The sequence below is a fragment of the Pieris rapae genome, chromosome 24 (assembly GCF_905147795.1).
Source record: "Pieris rapae chromosome 24, ilPieRapa1.1, whole genome shotgun sequence".
In the NCBI taxonomy this organism is placed as follows: domain Eukaryota; kingdom Metazoa; phylum Arthropoda; class Insecta; order Lepidoptera; family Pieridae; genus Pieris; species Pieris rapae.
The window spans coordinates 4,742,160-4,757,731 of NC_059532.1; the positions used below are offsets into that span (position 1 = coordinate 4,742,160).

Genomic DNA, 15,572 nt, shown 5'->3' on the forward strand with positions numbered 1-15,572 from the left:
AACTTATTTGACACTGACATTTTATAAATATGTATGGGTTTATGTAAAATGGAGTATGGTTTAAATCGGTTTTCATTTGAGATTTATTTTTTTCTTTGGCTAAAGGATAAGGTAGGTAATAATATTATATTTTTAAGGAAATCATAGCAATACAGTTTGGGTAAAAATTTGGTAATACGTCGCCCTATAATAGCCCCCACCCGCTGTATCAAAAGTTGAAATAGCTGTTGTAATTATGAGAATACATTTTACATATTTATATAATATTTTTAGCAACCAGAAGTGATAATTAAATAAAAAAAAAATTTCGAAATAACCTAAGAAGGTATTTTATGAACAAACGAAGAAAACGCGGTAATTTCAAAATCACGCTAAAATTATCTTAAAACTGACTTATACAAACAAAACAACACGACTTTAGATATTCTAAAAACACAACCGTTAATCTCAAAACAATTACACAAAATCCACCGAATAAAAACAACTTGGAACGAACTCACAGTACGCGGCTTCGAAACCAACCACCACTCTAGTCAACGTCCGGGCCGCAAATGCTAGCGTTGCTGATCATTGCTCTTGTGTAACCGCTCTTCTGTGAGGCGGACAACAGCCAGTTCGGGCTGAGCCCACGCTGGCGGTGTGGTTGTTCGCGTCCTGCCGATGCAAAACGGTACTGGGGCGGGCGTATAGCCCTTGGTGTGGCGGAGACGAGGAGCGTCGGGCTCGACTCATCTCAATCGTCTTCTTTTGTTTCCTCATCCGTTGTGGGGGGCGTCGGGCAGCGTCGCGGCTCGCGGTCTAGTCTCGCCGAGAGCGGCGAGATGACCTGCGGGTGATGCTGCGTTGTCCATCCGTGCCCCGGTGTCTGCTACGGTGGGGGTACGAAAATACGAAAATCTTGTGTCTGTGTATGGAGGTCTGGAGTGCTACGGCGCGAGTTGCTGCAAGTGCGGGAAGCGGGACGCCCGCCGTTATCTTGCGTTGGCTCGACGTCGCCTTACCGACCGCCACCGTGAAGCGACGGTCCTCTAGGTAGGAGCGGAGCACCGCTACGATGCGGCGAGGCAGTGGAGATTCTGCGAGCTTGAGCACCAGGCCGGCGTGCCAGACGCGGTCGAACGCCTTTTCCATGTCTAGCATGACGGCGACTGCCGCCTCTTTCCTGTTAAGGGCAGTCGCGGCGGTGTAGATGATTCTTGTTAGTTGCTGCGTGGTGCTGTGTTCGCTGCGGAATCCCAATTGTTCGGGCCTCGGCTCTATGTGCTTGTTGTAGTGTCGCAGCAGAAGCCTCTCAAACATTTTAGACTGGGTCGACAGCAGGGTGATGGGCCGGTAGCTCTCCGGCCTGGTGGTGTCTTTGCCTGGTTTGGGGATTGTGATTAGTTTTCCTTCCTTCCAAGAGCTCGGGAAAAGCCAGTGCCGGACGATCCCGGTGAAGAGACGTGCGAGCGCCGCTAGCCAGCGCATCGGGAGGTGGCGGAGTGCTCGGTGAATGATGCCGTCGGGTCCGGGAGCCTTCTTTAGTGGCAGCGAGGTGATCACTTTCCGTACCTGTGTGGGCGAAAAAAAGATTGCTTCTTCGTCGGGCGGCGGCGGCCTCGAGGCTAGCGCACAGGCTGCGCTCTCGACCTCTTCGATGCGGCTAGGAGAGACCGCGGGATTTGGCGAAAACTGGTCCTCGAAGTGGGATGCTAGCAGTTCGGCTCGCCCGGCGTCGTCGTAGATGTAGACGCCGTCGCGGTCGCGCAGCGGGCGTATGGGCTCGGGAGTTTTGTAAAGTCTGCGGCAGAGGCCATAGAGTCGCTCTTGCTCCACGGTGGCATCTCCGAGGATCCTCTCCCATGTCAGCCTCAGCCTTGTTTGGTCAGCTCCGCCTTGACGTGGTCGGTCGCCTGGTAGAGTTTGGCTTTGATCCTCGGGCAACGGGTGCGCTGCCATTGCCTCCTAAGGGCGCGTTTCGCGCGAATCAGCCGGCTTATGTAGACTGGCAGCGGCGGTGCGGATGTCGGAGGGTCGCGTTCACTCGTGGCACTCCGTAGCGCGTTTTGGATGGCTGCCGTGATGGTATCGGCCGTTCACTTCTGCGGCTGTGGTTGGCGGTCCTGGAGTCGGTGCGCTCTCCATGATGGCGGTGAATGCGTCCCAGTCCTGCACCGATGAACGTGCAGGCGGAATAGGTGGCCCCGTGCCGGCTGGTGGTCAGACTGGAGGTTGTCCATCAGGACCTGCTGTTCGATGTGAGACGCCACTCCCTTGTGCGCGATGAGGTCGATTGTGTCCGGTGTTTGGTTGTCGTCGTAGGGGTAGTGTGTCGGTGAGTCCGGCCCCTCTACCGTGAAACCTAGAGCCTCGGCGTAGTACGCCAGCCTGTTACCGCGGGACTTGCAAAAATTAGAGTGCCAATCGGTGTGTTTCGCGTTCCAGTCGCCCGCGATGATCGTCGGCTGGTCGTGGTTGAGTAGCGTGCGCAGCGCCTCCGGTGTGAATTTTTCTGCTGGCGGGCAGTAGAGAGCTAAGAGGCGGGTGGGTTGTCCGGCGATTGTCAGCTCCACGCCCAACGTGTAAAACTGTTGGTGGTTGCAGGCTGGTATTGTGCGGTGCGCGATTGAGCGCCGGATGAATATAGCCAGGCTGCGGTAGGCTTTACCATCTGTGGGGCACACATTATTTTCCCTATATACTATATACCCCGGTGCGCTCAGACGGTCTGTGGCGCGTAGCATGTGCTCACTGATGAGTGCCACATCGATGTTATATTCGCGTAGGACGTGGCGTAGTAGGACGACCTTTCGTTTCAGGCCGTCGGCGTTCCAATGTAGAAGGCGTAGGTTCATTGTGTAAACCTTACGCCTTGGCTGCGCGACCTACGTCCCCCGGATGGCTGGGGGTGATCTGCGTTTTTGGTGGCGAGCAGTTGTTTAACTGCTTTGTCCACAACCCTGCTTACTTCCGCCGCGGTGAAGTAATTCTCACCGGGGCCCCGACTACGGGGGCGCTCAGTCGTAGCAGTAGATGTGGCGCGCTGTACGAGCGCAGGAGTTGGGGCCGGTCCTCTGGGTTTTCCCCTGCCTCTGCGGCGGGGCCGGCGTGTTAGAGCCGCTGCGTCCATCGACGAAGTTGTCGGTAGTACCTGCGAAGAAGAATAATAGTGTTTGCCTGCGGGCGTAGGCGCAGGCGCAGGCGCAGGCGCGCGATGTTGTTGGTGGTGTTGCTGTTGGTGAGCCACGGTTCCGCCGCGTCGGTTTCGCGCCTCATCCTTCTTCATCTTCCGGGCACGTGGAGTGGTTGGCGGGGTGTGGGCAGGCACTGGCAGTTGGCACACTTGGGTGTGCTTCCTTTCGGTAGGGGGCAATCAGCCGCGCGGTGGCCTTCCCCGCAGCGGACGCATGCAATGCGTCGGTGGCATTGGTGGGACGAGTGCCGGAAGCCTTGGCAGCGGTAGCACTGCGCGGGGCCCCGCTTGCCCCTCCAGACTGCTATGGTCACGCCCGGCATGCAGAGTAGCTCCTTGACATTATAGATGGCCGGAGTTAGCTCGGGGGTGCGGCGCAGGATTGCGAGGAATATACACCCCGGTCTTACTTTCGCCGCACGGATGGACTGCACATGTTCAGGCTCGAAGCCGAGGTTGCGTAGCTCGGCGAGGATCAGCTCTGGGTCGGTGTCCACAGGGATGCCGCGGATAGCGACCTTAAGTTGACGTTCTGCGGGCAGAGAATATGAGAAGTATACGACCTGTACACCTTTTTTCTCTAAATCTGCCAGATACCGCTGGACGACTCGGTATTCATCCCCGTCCTCCGGCGAGATTTTGAGGCCCGTTCCGAACGCTTTGGCGTTGATTGTTCGTCCCAGGCGATTCTTCATTTCCTTGACGTCACTTAGCCAGTCAGGCAGGGACTCAATGATGAATGGCGGGTACTTGGGCGCCTGTGCTATTGCCGATGTTGTTGCCGTTGTTGGAGGCAGAGGCGCAAGTGTTGGACGCTTTGCCACTGCTAGGGCAGTGGCCATTACAGCGTACGTGGGTGCGACTGAAACAGGCACAGGCACAGGCGTCACAGGTACGGATGTTACAGTCGCGGGCGTCACAGGCGCAGGTGTCATAGTCACTTGCGTCGCGGGCGCGGCGGGTTCCGAGGAGGCTGTAGTGCACTCTTTGGGTGTTAGCGTCTCCATCAGGCGGCGGCGGCGCGGGTCTCGTTGAGACAGCTGCGCCGGCTGTGGCTGTGAAAGCGGCGGCGTTATGACCGAACACTTGCGCTTGGGGGTCGCCCGGGCTTCGTCTTCGTCCGAGTCGGGTGGCGGGGGGCGACGTAGCGATGGTTGCTGGCTGGCTATAGGCAGCGTAACTCGCTCGTCCCTGGAAGTAGGCGTCGCTGTTAAAGGTATTCCTTCACTTTGTTTCAGGCTGTGGTGTGTGTGTGTGCTAGGTAGTAAGCACATGGCTTTAGCAAGCCCCGGCGTGACAACTTGATCACGGAGCGTTTACGTAACGAATATCACTTTTATGTTCGCTTGGGTGCAGGCATCCTACTTGGCACGAAGGGAGCGCAACACAACATAAGCGAACACTAAGCACTGGTACTGGCACTAAAACACTGGAGCGGCGGAGCGGAGACGTCCGCACTGGTCGGCGGTCGGACTGCGAATGCTAGCGTGGCACACTGAGGCCTTTCTTTTATAGTAAGCGGGTGGGGATCGAAACCACCTACTGCCCTCTGTTCAGTTTCTGCTTATAATATGTTAATTAATGACCGAATAATATGAATGATAACTTTCTTACTTCTAATCCAGATTTTCAAAAAAATTCTAATTTTTTAAAATTTCCAATTCACTATCAACAAGTATTACAACTTACCGATGAAAATTTAGATGTTTCTTAATCTTTTCGATTTGATGTAGGGTTTTTGCCATTAAATTACACAAAACATTTTATTTATTTATTTATCCTTTATCGCCTTATACAAAAACACACATAACATAAATAAAAAAACAATTAAACAAGATATAAGGCAAAGGGCGGCCTTATCGCTTACAAGCGATTTCTTCCAGGCAACCCTAATGAGAGACAACTATAAAGAAACAGAGGTTAGAGTACAAAAAATGAAAAACAATTAACAAAAAAAAACTTAAAACAAACGTTAACCTATTAAGTGCGTGAGAAGATCCAGATGTCCATCAGGTTCTGGAGAGTAATTAGACTCAAAGTTATCAGCAAACATTTCTGCTATCATTGATGGCTCAACAACAAGTTCATCTGCCTCATTTTTTAAAACCTACGGGATTTCTGTTTAGAGCTGAATTGTTTTCTAATGTATGCATAAAAAGATTTCGAACCGGTATCAATGACATTTACCGCAATTTGTGGCAAAAGAAAGAATCAAAAATTTTAAAATGTGTATAGGATTAGAAAAGAAAAACACATGTGAAGTGTGAATACGTATTGACTGTAACGTTTTTATTGATTCTTTTATCTTTTATTGAATTATATCTAGATTATTGCAATGGAATACCGAAATATGTTTGTGAAATTCGAAAATATCAAATTTTTACTTTATTTATTTGCTTGCCTTACTAGTAGTAAGTAGTCAATTGCTTTTTATAATTTTTAAATTATGTATAAATCATCATACAAGTTACAATTAGTACAGAATAAAAATTCTTAACTAATATATGCTATATTTTTTTACGTTGACAAACGACAATGTACATCGATAACCTATTACATTTTTCAGTTTAAAAAATAAAAACATTGGACTAGTTTTTATTATGCGAAATTAGGCGGAGTTTTTGTAACGAAAGGAGAATATATTTCGTGTTTCAGTACTGTGTGTATTGATAAAATAAAAATGAAATCTGTCTTATATTTAAATTGATACCAACAGTCATGGAAGAAACTATAGAAAGACCAAAGGAAACGAAGTTTTTCTTTGCATTTATTAGCACTATAAAAGCCTTTATTTTAATATTCATTAGTAAGTTTTTAATTATTCTATCTACATATACTATTTTTGGTTATTTAGAATAAGTTTCCCATAAAATGATCTTATTTACATAATTTGAGATTAAAAAATTTGAAACTGAAGTTAATCTATGATGAAATTTGACTTATCACATGATCTTTTGCATTTGATCTTTAAAATTAAATGACTATAATTTCGTATACATTGCATTGGTTACTTTTTCAGTATTTATAGTGAGTTACTTGCACTCCAAATATGTCAGTTTTTTATTTGAAAATGACAGAAATTTCTCATACCTCTCTGACTTGGAGCGAGAAATGTCCTTCCGCACAGAAATGGGATTCTATTACTCATACTATAAGACAATTGTGGAGGAGAAACCATTTGTTGCTGGCATTTCTAAGTTGATGTATGATCGAATTGTCGAGTATCCAAAGGAAGTAAATGCCTTTAATAGATTTAATATACACCCAGAGGTATGATTTTACCAAAGTCATAACATTTTTATTATGTTACTACTGGATTTACATTTTTACCTTTTAAGCTGTATTAGTAAGCTTACTCTTTATCACAGTGTTAACAATTTGATAGAAAGATATGTAGGTGTACTTTTGTTAAAAGAGTTCCTTTGACTGATTTCATTTTTATGAATTAAGAGGTACAAGTTTGTCTAAGAATTAACTATATTTTGAAAAAGAAGGAAAAGATTTAATTGGGAGTTTAACCCAAGACCTATAGATACATGTGACAACCTTTGTGTCTCACAGCAGTTATTTATAACACTCTTAATTAACTACTATTATAATTAATATAAAATTTATAACTCTTAATGAATTTTATATTTATTGCAACAAAAACAGGTATATACTATATTTAAATAAAATGAATCATGAATTACAGGTCCTGGTAGGAGCTTTATACCGTTATTTAGAGCCATGGCTCAATACATCTACATATCGCCAGTGCCACATGGTAGACCGTGGAGAAGGCCACGATCCTGTGCAAAGCTGTGTTGGTTTGGGACACCCAATTTTCTTTTATTTGGAGGCTGTGTGGATCTTTGCTGGAGTCAATGTTGCAGCATTGTTTTTACATGCTATGGAATTAAGGTGAGTGAGTGCCATATGTTATTTACTTCTAAATGTTTAAGTAATTCAATAGAGTAAGTTCCAGTAAACTTGGAGTTTAAATGGAAATTTTACTAAAATGATTGACTGAGTCTTTATTATACATATCAAGTATATAGTTAATTATGTATTTAAATAAGGTTGACATCCTAGTATACACAAAACTGTGTCCAGATTGATATTGATATATTTAAAAAAAATTGTTATCCTAATTTTAATTAGGTATTGACTGACCTTTATCAGAGATAATTAAATCAATATCTGAGTCTAATAGTAAACTATAACCTTCCAGTGAAAGCTACCTTGGTGGTTGTCTAGCTGTTCTACAATACTTTGCCAATCACGCAGAATGTACAAGGGTCCAATGGGCACCAAATGAGAGGGAGAATTTTGCTGGGCCCTTACTCTTGTTACAGACTTATTTGCTGACCATACAAATACATGACAAACGGAATACTATACAGCTACAGGTATCAAGACTAATAAAATTTTATTTTTATGAAATTATTATACAGTGTCCAATATTTGAAAATAATTATTTCTGCTTTGTTTTAATGCTATCTTGATATTTAATATAGTGCCCGTTGAGGAACTGACAAGCCTAAAACATTACTGCAGAAATTTTTATTATTTTTATGCTTTTCTTTTTACATCTGAGAACTACATTGTTGTAGACTTAGCACTATGACTCCTGTATGACAAATTCCAATACATATGGCAGTCATAACATATAGTAACTATGGCTTGATTCTGCAACTTCAATGTAGCATATAATATATTGACTGGGCATATAGGAAGGAAAAGCTTTTAGTGCAGATATGCTATATATATATATATATATAAGAGATGCTTTTTTTTAACACAACCAATTAATTATTGCATGAATACAATTTTCAAAGTACTTATAATTATTATAATTTTCAGATTGGAATCTTAATACTGAATTGCCTCTGTCTCTTGTTTTGGCAATTCACACAATTCATATTTCTTACCCAAATTGCCATATTCTTTTTGATGGAACAGTTGAGAGTTATAGATACACGGCAACTTTCTATTTTACTACACTCTCACTATTGTGGATTACATATGGCAATACTTTTACTCCAAGGGAATGAAATGTTAAAATCATCGTTATATGCTTGCCTTTTTCTAGTAGTTTCTACATATTGTCTATTCTTTAGTGGCCTTCGTATAAAGGTCCAAAATAGATTTGACTTTTTTGTAGAGTCGTGGCTAGTTGTACTTAGAGTGTCTATTGTTATTTGTGGTTCGATATCATTGAAAAAAATAATTAGTGACTTCCTTGAAGTGGAAGAGGACACACATGTCTGGGAGATTCTATTTTCAAAATTCACAGATTATAAATCATTCCATACATTGATGTATACTTGTTCGGAAGTTTTTGACTTCCTGCCATTCAGTTCTATCAGAAATATGATTAAAACCTTTTTAATTCCGTATGTGTTATTTGGAGTTGTTAACGCGGTATACTTTTGGATTAATAAGAGAGAGATAGAAAATGTTGGTAAGGGGATAGAAGAGAATAGACTGATCGACGACGAGGACAGCGGAATTGAGAATAATGAAACGAATATTCGAAAAGAGGACACAGATTTGGATGTTTTAGATAAGAAAATAGATAATACAGAGAAGGATAATTTGATACAATTTCTCTCTGGTTTGTCTATGGACGCTGCGGTATTCTATAATATATCGCAGATGGTTGTCTATGGTGTTATGGCAGCGTTAGTGATGCGACTCAAGCTGCTATTTACGACGCAAATGTGCTTGATGTCATCTTTGGTGTTCAAGAAAAAGTATTATATGTAAGTTTTATTACTTATCTGATTATTTAATTCATTTTTTTTTTCGATTAGATTTTTTAATTCAATTAAAGATTCTGATATTTTAATATAATAATGTACACACATTTAAATAATCGTGTCAAGGGTTCAATAGATTTTTTCAATAAAAATTGAAATTCAACTAAAATGAAATATGAACATTAGCAACAGTTACTTACTTATTAATACTAAAATAATTTCGTTAATTACGCGGGTACATTTTTTTTGCAGCTACCCACATTCCGTTATGAAATATTTAATACTAATATTGCTTGTGGGTATTATTCCTATGATGTGCAGTCTAGTCAACAATGTCAGTAAGGAGATGTCTCATATGGGTAAGATTTAAAAATAATATAATTACCTAATTTTGTTATTGGTCTAGTGAAAAAAATCCTAAAGATCAAAGAAATTAAAATACTCTATTTATTCAAATATTTTTTATTGTTGGTCTTAAGTAAGGCAGTTAACAGAATTGGTTCGATTCCCGGCGAAACACTAATTGTTTCAAACATAGTAAAACGCGACGAAATTGTTTTTTTTTTTTAATGTTTGCTTTTTTGATTTTTTTTCTAACTACTTTCAGGTGAATTTAGTGATTACAACCAAGAAGAACTACTGCTGTGGTTAGGGCAGCAAGGTCCCGGGGCGGTAGCGGGTTCGATGCCTCTCCTCGCCACGATAATGCTCACAACAAAAAGGCCTATAGTTGCGCATCCTCACTACGAACATTTGGAAGCGAGGTAAGATTTACTGACAGACATAGAGACTGACTGTTATCGATATAGATATAAGGCCGGCAACGCACTTGCGAGTCTTATGGCACTGTGAGTATTAGTTAATATCAGGTGAGCCTTCAGCCGCCTGTTCCATAAAAAAAATATTCACATTTCGCTAATTAAATGTAAATATTGTTTTATGCTTAGATATGAAAATATTTCAGACAGCGTGCGTACACAGTATACAAGATGTACGGCCGTTTTTCTCCGCACGAGCTCTACCAGGAGTTGAGCAAACTTCGCGCTACTTACCTCGTCGTTGAGACCAAGTACTGTTATGGAAGGAGCAGGTATGTGTTTCATCATAGGAGGTACCCTCTTTTTTGAAACTACCCTCATTTAATTCATTTATTGTATTATATTTTTACTTTATATGTATTCTTTAAAAGTCAAAGTTTCATTAACATTCAGCAGTTTTTAAGATGTGTTGGATGGACTTTCTTTCTTCTTCGCGCATTTAACATTTGCTCGGAAGGTGAAAGAAGAACATTGTGAGGAAACCGACATGTCTTAGACCCAAAACGTTGATGACGTGTGTCAGGCACTGGAGGCTGATCACCTACATGCCTATTAGATTTTAAATTGATCATGAAACATTCAGAATACTGAGGCCAGGACCTAAAGAGGTTGTAGCGCCACTGATTTATTTATTTTCAATATATTAAATTTTACAGCAAAGGATGCTCTCTAACCGAGATATGGGACTTGGAGTCTCCGATAAACCGGGAATCGCCGCCCCTTTGCGACACTCTTCTAACAACGACGGTAGACCATTTCTACCCTCTTTTTCGAAATGCGCACTACGCCGTTTTCAGAATACATGACCTAAGCGTGAGGTTTGTATATTTTTATTCAGAGTAAGAAATATTCTATAGCAACTCTTGTGAAATCATAGACAATTAAATTTTAAAAAAAATTGTTCCATTTACTGGAAATTTATTTAATACCGGCAATAATTGTTTTGAATAAATGCAAGAGGTTGGTGCAGATGTAAAAATGTGTCTGCTCCATCTATCTATCGCCTTAATTTAATTAAAATACATTTATAACAAACTTTATTTATTAACAGGTATATGCCAAGGAGTTTTGACACTTGACATCAACAAGTGACATGGAACTAAGATTTGAGACTGACATTGACATTTCATTAAAATATTTTTTTTTGCCTTCACTTAGCATCTTCGCCTATGACATTGATGATTTAACGACAATTAGGGAATGCAAATCCAATTATTTGTTTTCCCTCTGTACCTCGCAAACTAGAAAACTCTCCCTGAACGGTTTACTCCTCTTGTATTTTTCGGTTGATATTTAAAAGTCTTCCTCAACATTGCTAAATACTTTTTGTAGTGAGATTGTGAAATTTTAATCATAGTTTGTAATAATTCTTATCCGCACCAAGAATGACTCTTGTATGTCAGAAATAGATTTGATATACTTCACTTAGCTAAGTTTCTACTCAACCCTTATTTATAAAATATTCTTACTGTACTCTATGAACTAATAATTTGTCTCTTTCTGTCAAATTGTGTATACACTGTGCTAAAAAGAAATAGATGAGACTATGCCTTCCGACCAATTCATAAAAGGCTAACTGGTTCTAAATATCAGATGAGCCTCCTGTATATCAATTTTTTTTTATGACCTGGTAACATAGACCTTTAATTCATAACTTATTTGGTAAATGTTCGGTACTTTAGAGTGTATATCAATTAAAAACTTAAAATGTAGGTAAAATTAGAATTGTTAAGTAACTCGAATATCTTTTTTTTAATGACTTTAATTTGTGCCAAGCGGGCACAAGGTACTTCGCCAGTGTCGTGTAGATGGAGAAGGCACAAAGGAGATTGATCAGTGAAAATAATAATTATATGCACCTAAAAAAATAGTTTTTATATAAAAAAAATTAACAATTATGAGTAAGTATAAGAATTGTTAATTAACTGGAATATCTTTGTGAACAGGTGTAATTATTCTGATCTTGACATCCTCTAGAAAATCCTAGAAATAAGGAAGATATCATCAATAAAGTTTACTTTTAACTAACAATAAAGTACTAAGAATGTGGAACTTCATCGACGTAATGTTATTTGTACTTAAAATCCATATTTTAATAAAATTACTGTCCACTTAAGCAACACTTTTCTTTTAAAAAGAATTTGACAGAAAGAGTAAATAGTAATTTTAAATAAATTAATAAATTTTTATTAAGTTATATTTGCTTGATAACAGACTTATAGAAAGAGAAGGGTGTAAGTTTGAAATATCTGTGTCTGTGGCGTCGTAGCTGCAAAACGAATAGACCGATTGTGATGCAATTTGTGACGCATCAAGATCTTTTCGTTATATCAAATAGTCTGCATTGAAGCAAATAAAAAATATTTGAGTATTTTGACAATAATGTGATGTTTTAATATGTTGTGAAATATATAATTCTCTAATAGAATTTTATTTTATTTAAAAAAATAAGTGCAGTTGCTTGAGCAAGCGACACTGAGGTCGAAGCTTCGTTCCCCGGCTGTGCTAATGAACTTTCTATGGGCGTGTTCAACATTCGCTCAAGGAGTGAAGGAAAACATCGTTAGGAAATAGGCTTGCCTTCGACGGTGTATGTCAGGCACAGAAGACTGATCACCCTGTTAGATTGACTAATCATGAAGCAGATAACAGTTTAAAAAATTACAAATGTAATGATTATTGTTGAAGAGAATGCAAAACACATTTCTCTAGTAAACGATATTTCCATTTTTTTTGTATTGTTAAATATTAATATTGGTTATTAATAAATTGAAACCAGATTAAGTAATATATATTTATTTTTAATACAATATTTTTTACAATATAATGCAAGTTCTCTACAAATATTCTCCCGAAACGATAGTGGCTGACTGGAATAGGCTTCTAAAAACTGTAATGAGTAAAATAATTTCTCCAAGACTGCAGACACATTGTTGGTAAACACAGTAATAAAATTTTTTCAGAAAAATAGGATCTATATTATTTTTAATAAAGAATTGATCCCAAATATTTCCTAAAATACAACTTTCTTAGAGAAAACGTTAATATTATAGATTTAAACAATTTTATTGTGTTGGTTTATATAAATAGTATATTTGATCCTTCACTTATGAATTTATATAATAAGTGTAACTTCCAAGAAAATATATTTCTAATTTTTTCCAATTACTAATTAAAAATGTTAATTTAACAAAAACTCTTTAACAATAATTAATTGGCAGCGCATGATTGAACATCATCAGCAACTGAACAATCTTACTATCTGTTTCCACGAATTTCCAACAGTCATAAACATTTTTTATGTTTTATTATTTTTATTTATTATCTTTTTGTTTAGACTACTTTTTAACTACAGCAATCAGCTATACTATTTCAGTTAATGGGTAGTTGCATACATTAAAGCATATATCACAGGCTATTATTACTAATAGATTATAAATAAGGCACATTTAACATTCTTCAGCATATAAAAATAGAACATATCAAATTTAAAAACAATTCTTATTCAAATTATAAGCTAATCATACCTATTAAATAACAAAATTACATAAAACTAAACTCAATTCTTCTGTGTTAGCCTAGACTTACTAATGTAATGTAACAATCTAATGAAAGAGTCTCACCTTAAGAGTTACGTTGCTGAAAGCTCATGGATCACATAATTCATATTTTTCAATACATTCTATAAGCCATCCAAGAGGTAAAGCTTTGATATGTGCCATATTGTACATTGGTTCATAGATATCTTTGAATATAATGTAATGTGAGCATATCTCTAATTTACCTCCCTTCTTAGCATGATATGGAATAAGTTTTTCAGAATCCGGAATTAACTCTGGATTGGGTACACGGCGTAATACAATGCCACCAGCGTCTGTTATCAATTTGGATAAAATTGCTTTTGTCAATACAAGATTTTTGGAGATTTCATATTTAGTTGTAAAATTGTGTAAATAGAAATGACAGCCGTCAAAGAGTCCGGGCAACTGTTTGTATTTGTTGTATCTGGAAATTTTAGGCCCTCTATATAACTTATTGCCAATACCCTTTACTTCATACTCTTCAAAGTGTTCCAAAGAGTCCTCGGTTGATTTGTTTACCCATTGGCTTGATAAAATCCAAACACCATTTACAATCCCTTGTAATATATCTGTGCTGGGTACACATACACCATCCACTTCTTCAGTTACTAAATGAGTGACTTTCCTTGTAAATTTTGCTTCCAGGTGTAAATTAGAATGACTCTTAGCTAATAGCTTTAACTTATTTGAAACTGATCGAACTTGAGATAAACAGAATACTCTTATGTCTTCAAAATCTAAGTCAGAATGTATATTTGCAATATGTGTAATGTTAACACCTTGTGTTTGCTGTAAATCTTCAGCAGCTTCTAATAACATAGATTTTACTTCCTCTGTGGCTAACTGTAATGGAGTTTCCCCTTTACAATTTCGTGCTTCTAGGTCCGCACCATTCTTAACTAATTCTATAGCAATATCTACATGATTATACCTAATAGCTTCATGAAGAGGTGTCTCATTATTCTGCCCTGGAACATCTATAAGGGTATTAAATTGCAAAAGAAGTCTGACTAATTCTAAATTACCATTTTGTACGACTTCATGTAGTGGTGTCCAACCAGCATTGTCTTTTGTATTGGAATTTGCCCCCATATTTAGCAAGTCCACGGCTCTGTCAACTTTGCCTTGTCTGCATGCTACATGAAGAACGGTTTCCCCTTTACTGTTCTTTTTCTCAATACCTTTTGTAGTTGTATTGGATAATAAAGAGGTGTTTTTATCTGATTTTAATACTTTCTGTTTCTTTTCCTGACCTGATTCGGATTTTTTATTACTCTTTGAAGTTTTTGTCGCTTCAGGAGCTTCTTTAGTCGTCGGTCTCAAATCTTTACACAATTTATTAAGTTCCTTAATAGATTCCACACATGTCTCCAATTGTTTGTCTTCATATGATATACAACCATCAAGTGGTATCTTGCATGTGGGACAAAGTTTCAAGTTTTTAAAGTGATCTGAACAAATCATATGAAAACAAGAGCTTAGTGTAACAGGTTTTACGCACATTTCTTTGCAATATCCACATGTATAGTCTTTTTTAACCGATTCCACGGCTTTTAAAAAGTTGTTAAACTTATCAGTTGACATTTTTTTTAAGAAGAAAATATGATTTTTAATATATTATCGTCCTCGGTCCTAATAATTATATTTTAAAATTTGCAAGATCGTTTGTTTCTCACTTGTTTACAAACCAGTGTGACCGTTTTACAAAATGGCGATCTACTAAAACTACAAGGTGCCAGTACTAAATAATATCAAAACGCATGCTGAATTAAACTAAAAATATACCAAAATAAAAGAAAATCTAGAAGAGGAATAATTGAATGAAAACACTTATTATCAGTTACTTTTTTTAATTTTACCAATTACTCACCTTCATTATACAGACATGAAAATAATAATAAATATTTACATTTATTACAAATAGTCAGTATTCGACGGGTTATTTTTTTAATATTATCACTACCTTAACTTAGACCTTGCTTAACATGCAACAGACACCCAATATGTGTAGCTAGAAACCTGTTTCTGTGTAAATACAGATTTTATATGATTTTGAAAGTTTGGAACTTTTGAAAAAATTATTTCGTATTCAGTGTACAAAATGGGTGTGCATTAGAAATTTTACAAAATTAGTAAAATATTAATTGTACTTTGGAATATGGCTGGCATTGGCACGAATATAGCTGCTTTTTATGTAGCAACTTACAACACTTAGCAACAAGCAAAAGTATGAAAAACACATGCATTACCTTGAAAA

General features: G+C 38.6%; 2 protein-coding genes across 2 annotated transcripts; one reads left to right on the forward strand and one right to left on the reverse strand.

Annotated features, from left to right (window-relative positions):
* Window positions 1-5,714: 5,714 nt before the first annotated feature.
* LOC111000758 (probable C-mannosyltransferase DPY19L1) lies at window positions 5,715-12,159 on the forward strand. The gene is made up of 10 exons (XM_022270317.2): window positions 5,715-5,978; window positions 6,192-6,442; window positions 6,867-7,075; window positions 7,386-7,563; window positions 8,018-8,919; window positions 9,169-9,275; window positions 9,524-9,680; window positions 9,881-10,006; window positions 10,391-10,552; window positions 10,786-12,159. The coding sequence occupies exons 1-10, from the start codon at window positions 5,891-5,893 to the stop codon at window positions 10,811-10,813; spliced, it is 2,208 nt and encodes a 735-aa protein (XP_022126009.2). The 5' UTR covers window positions 5,715-5,890; the 3' UTR covers window positions 10,814-12,159.
* A 355-nt stretch (window positions 12,160-12,514) lies between these two features.
* Window positions 12,515-15,059, reverse strand: LOC111000766 (BRCA1-associated RING domain protein 1). The gene has a single exon (XM_022270329.2). The coding sequence runs from the start codon at window positions 14,897-14,899 to the stop codon at window positions 13,382-13,384; it is 1,518 nt and encodes a 505-aa protein (XP_022126021.2). The 5' UTR covers window positions 14,900-15,059; the 3' UTR covers window positions 12,515-13,381.
* Between the last annotated feature and the right edge of the window lie 513 nt (window positions 15,060-15,572).

What these genes read in the sequence shown, in the direction of transcription:
- LOC111000758 (XM_022270317.2), top strand. Translation starts at nt 5,891, where the DNA reads ATGGAAGAAACTATAGAAAGACCAAAGGAAACGAAGTTTTTCTTTGCA. An exon ending in TTACATGCTATGGAATTAAG is followed by an intron (nt 7,076 to 7,385) that starts GTGAGTGAGTGC and finishes ATAACCTTCCAG; the next exon opens with TGAAAGCTACCTTGGTGGTT. An exon ending in TACTGTTATGGAAGGAGCAG is followed by an intron (nt 10,007 to 10,390) that starts GTATGTGTTTCA and finishes TAAATTTTACAG; the next exon opens with CAAAGGATGCTCTCTAACCG.
- LOC111000766 (XM_022270329.2), bottom strand. Translation starts at nt 14,899, where the DNA reads ATGTCAACTGATAAGTTTAACAACTTTTTAAAAGCCGTGGAATCGGTT.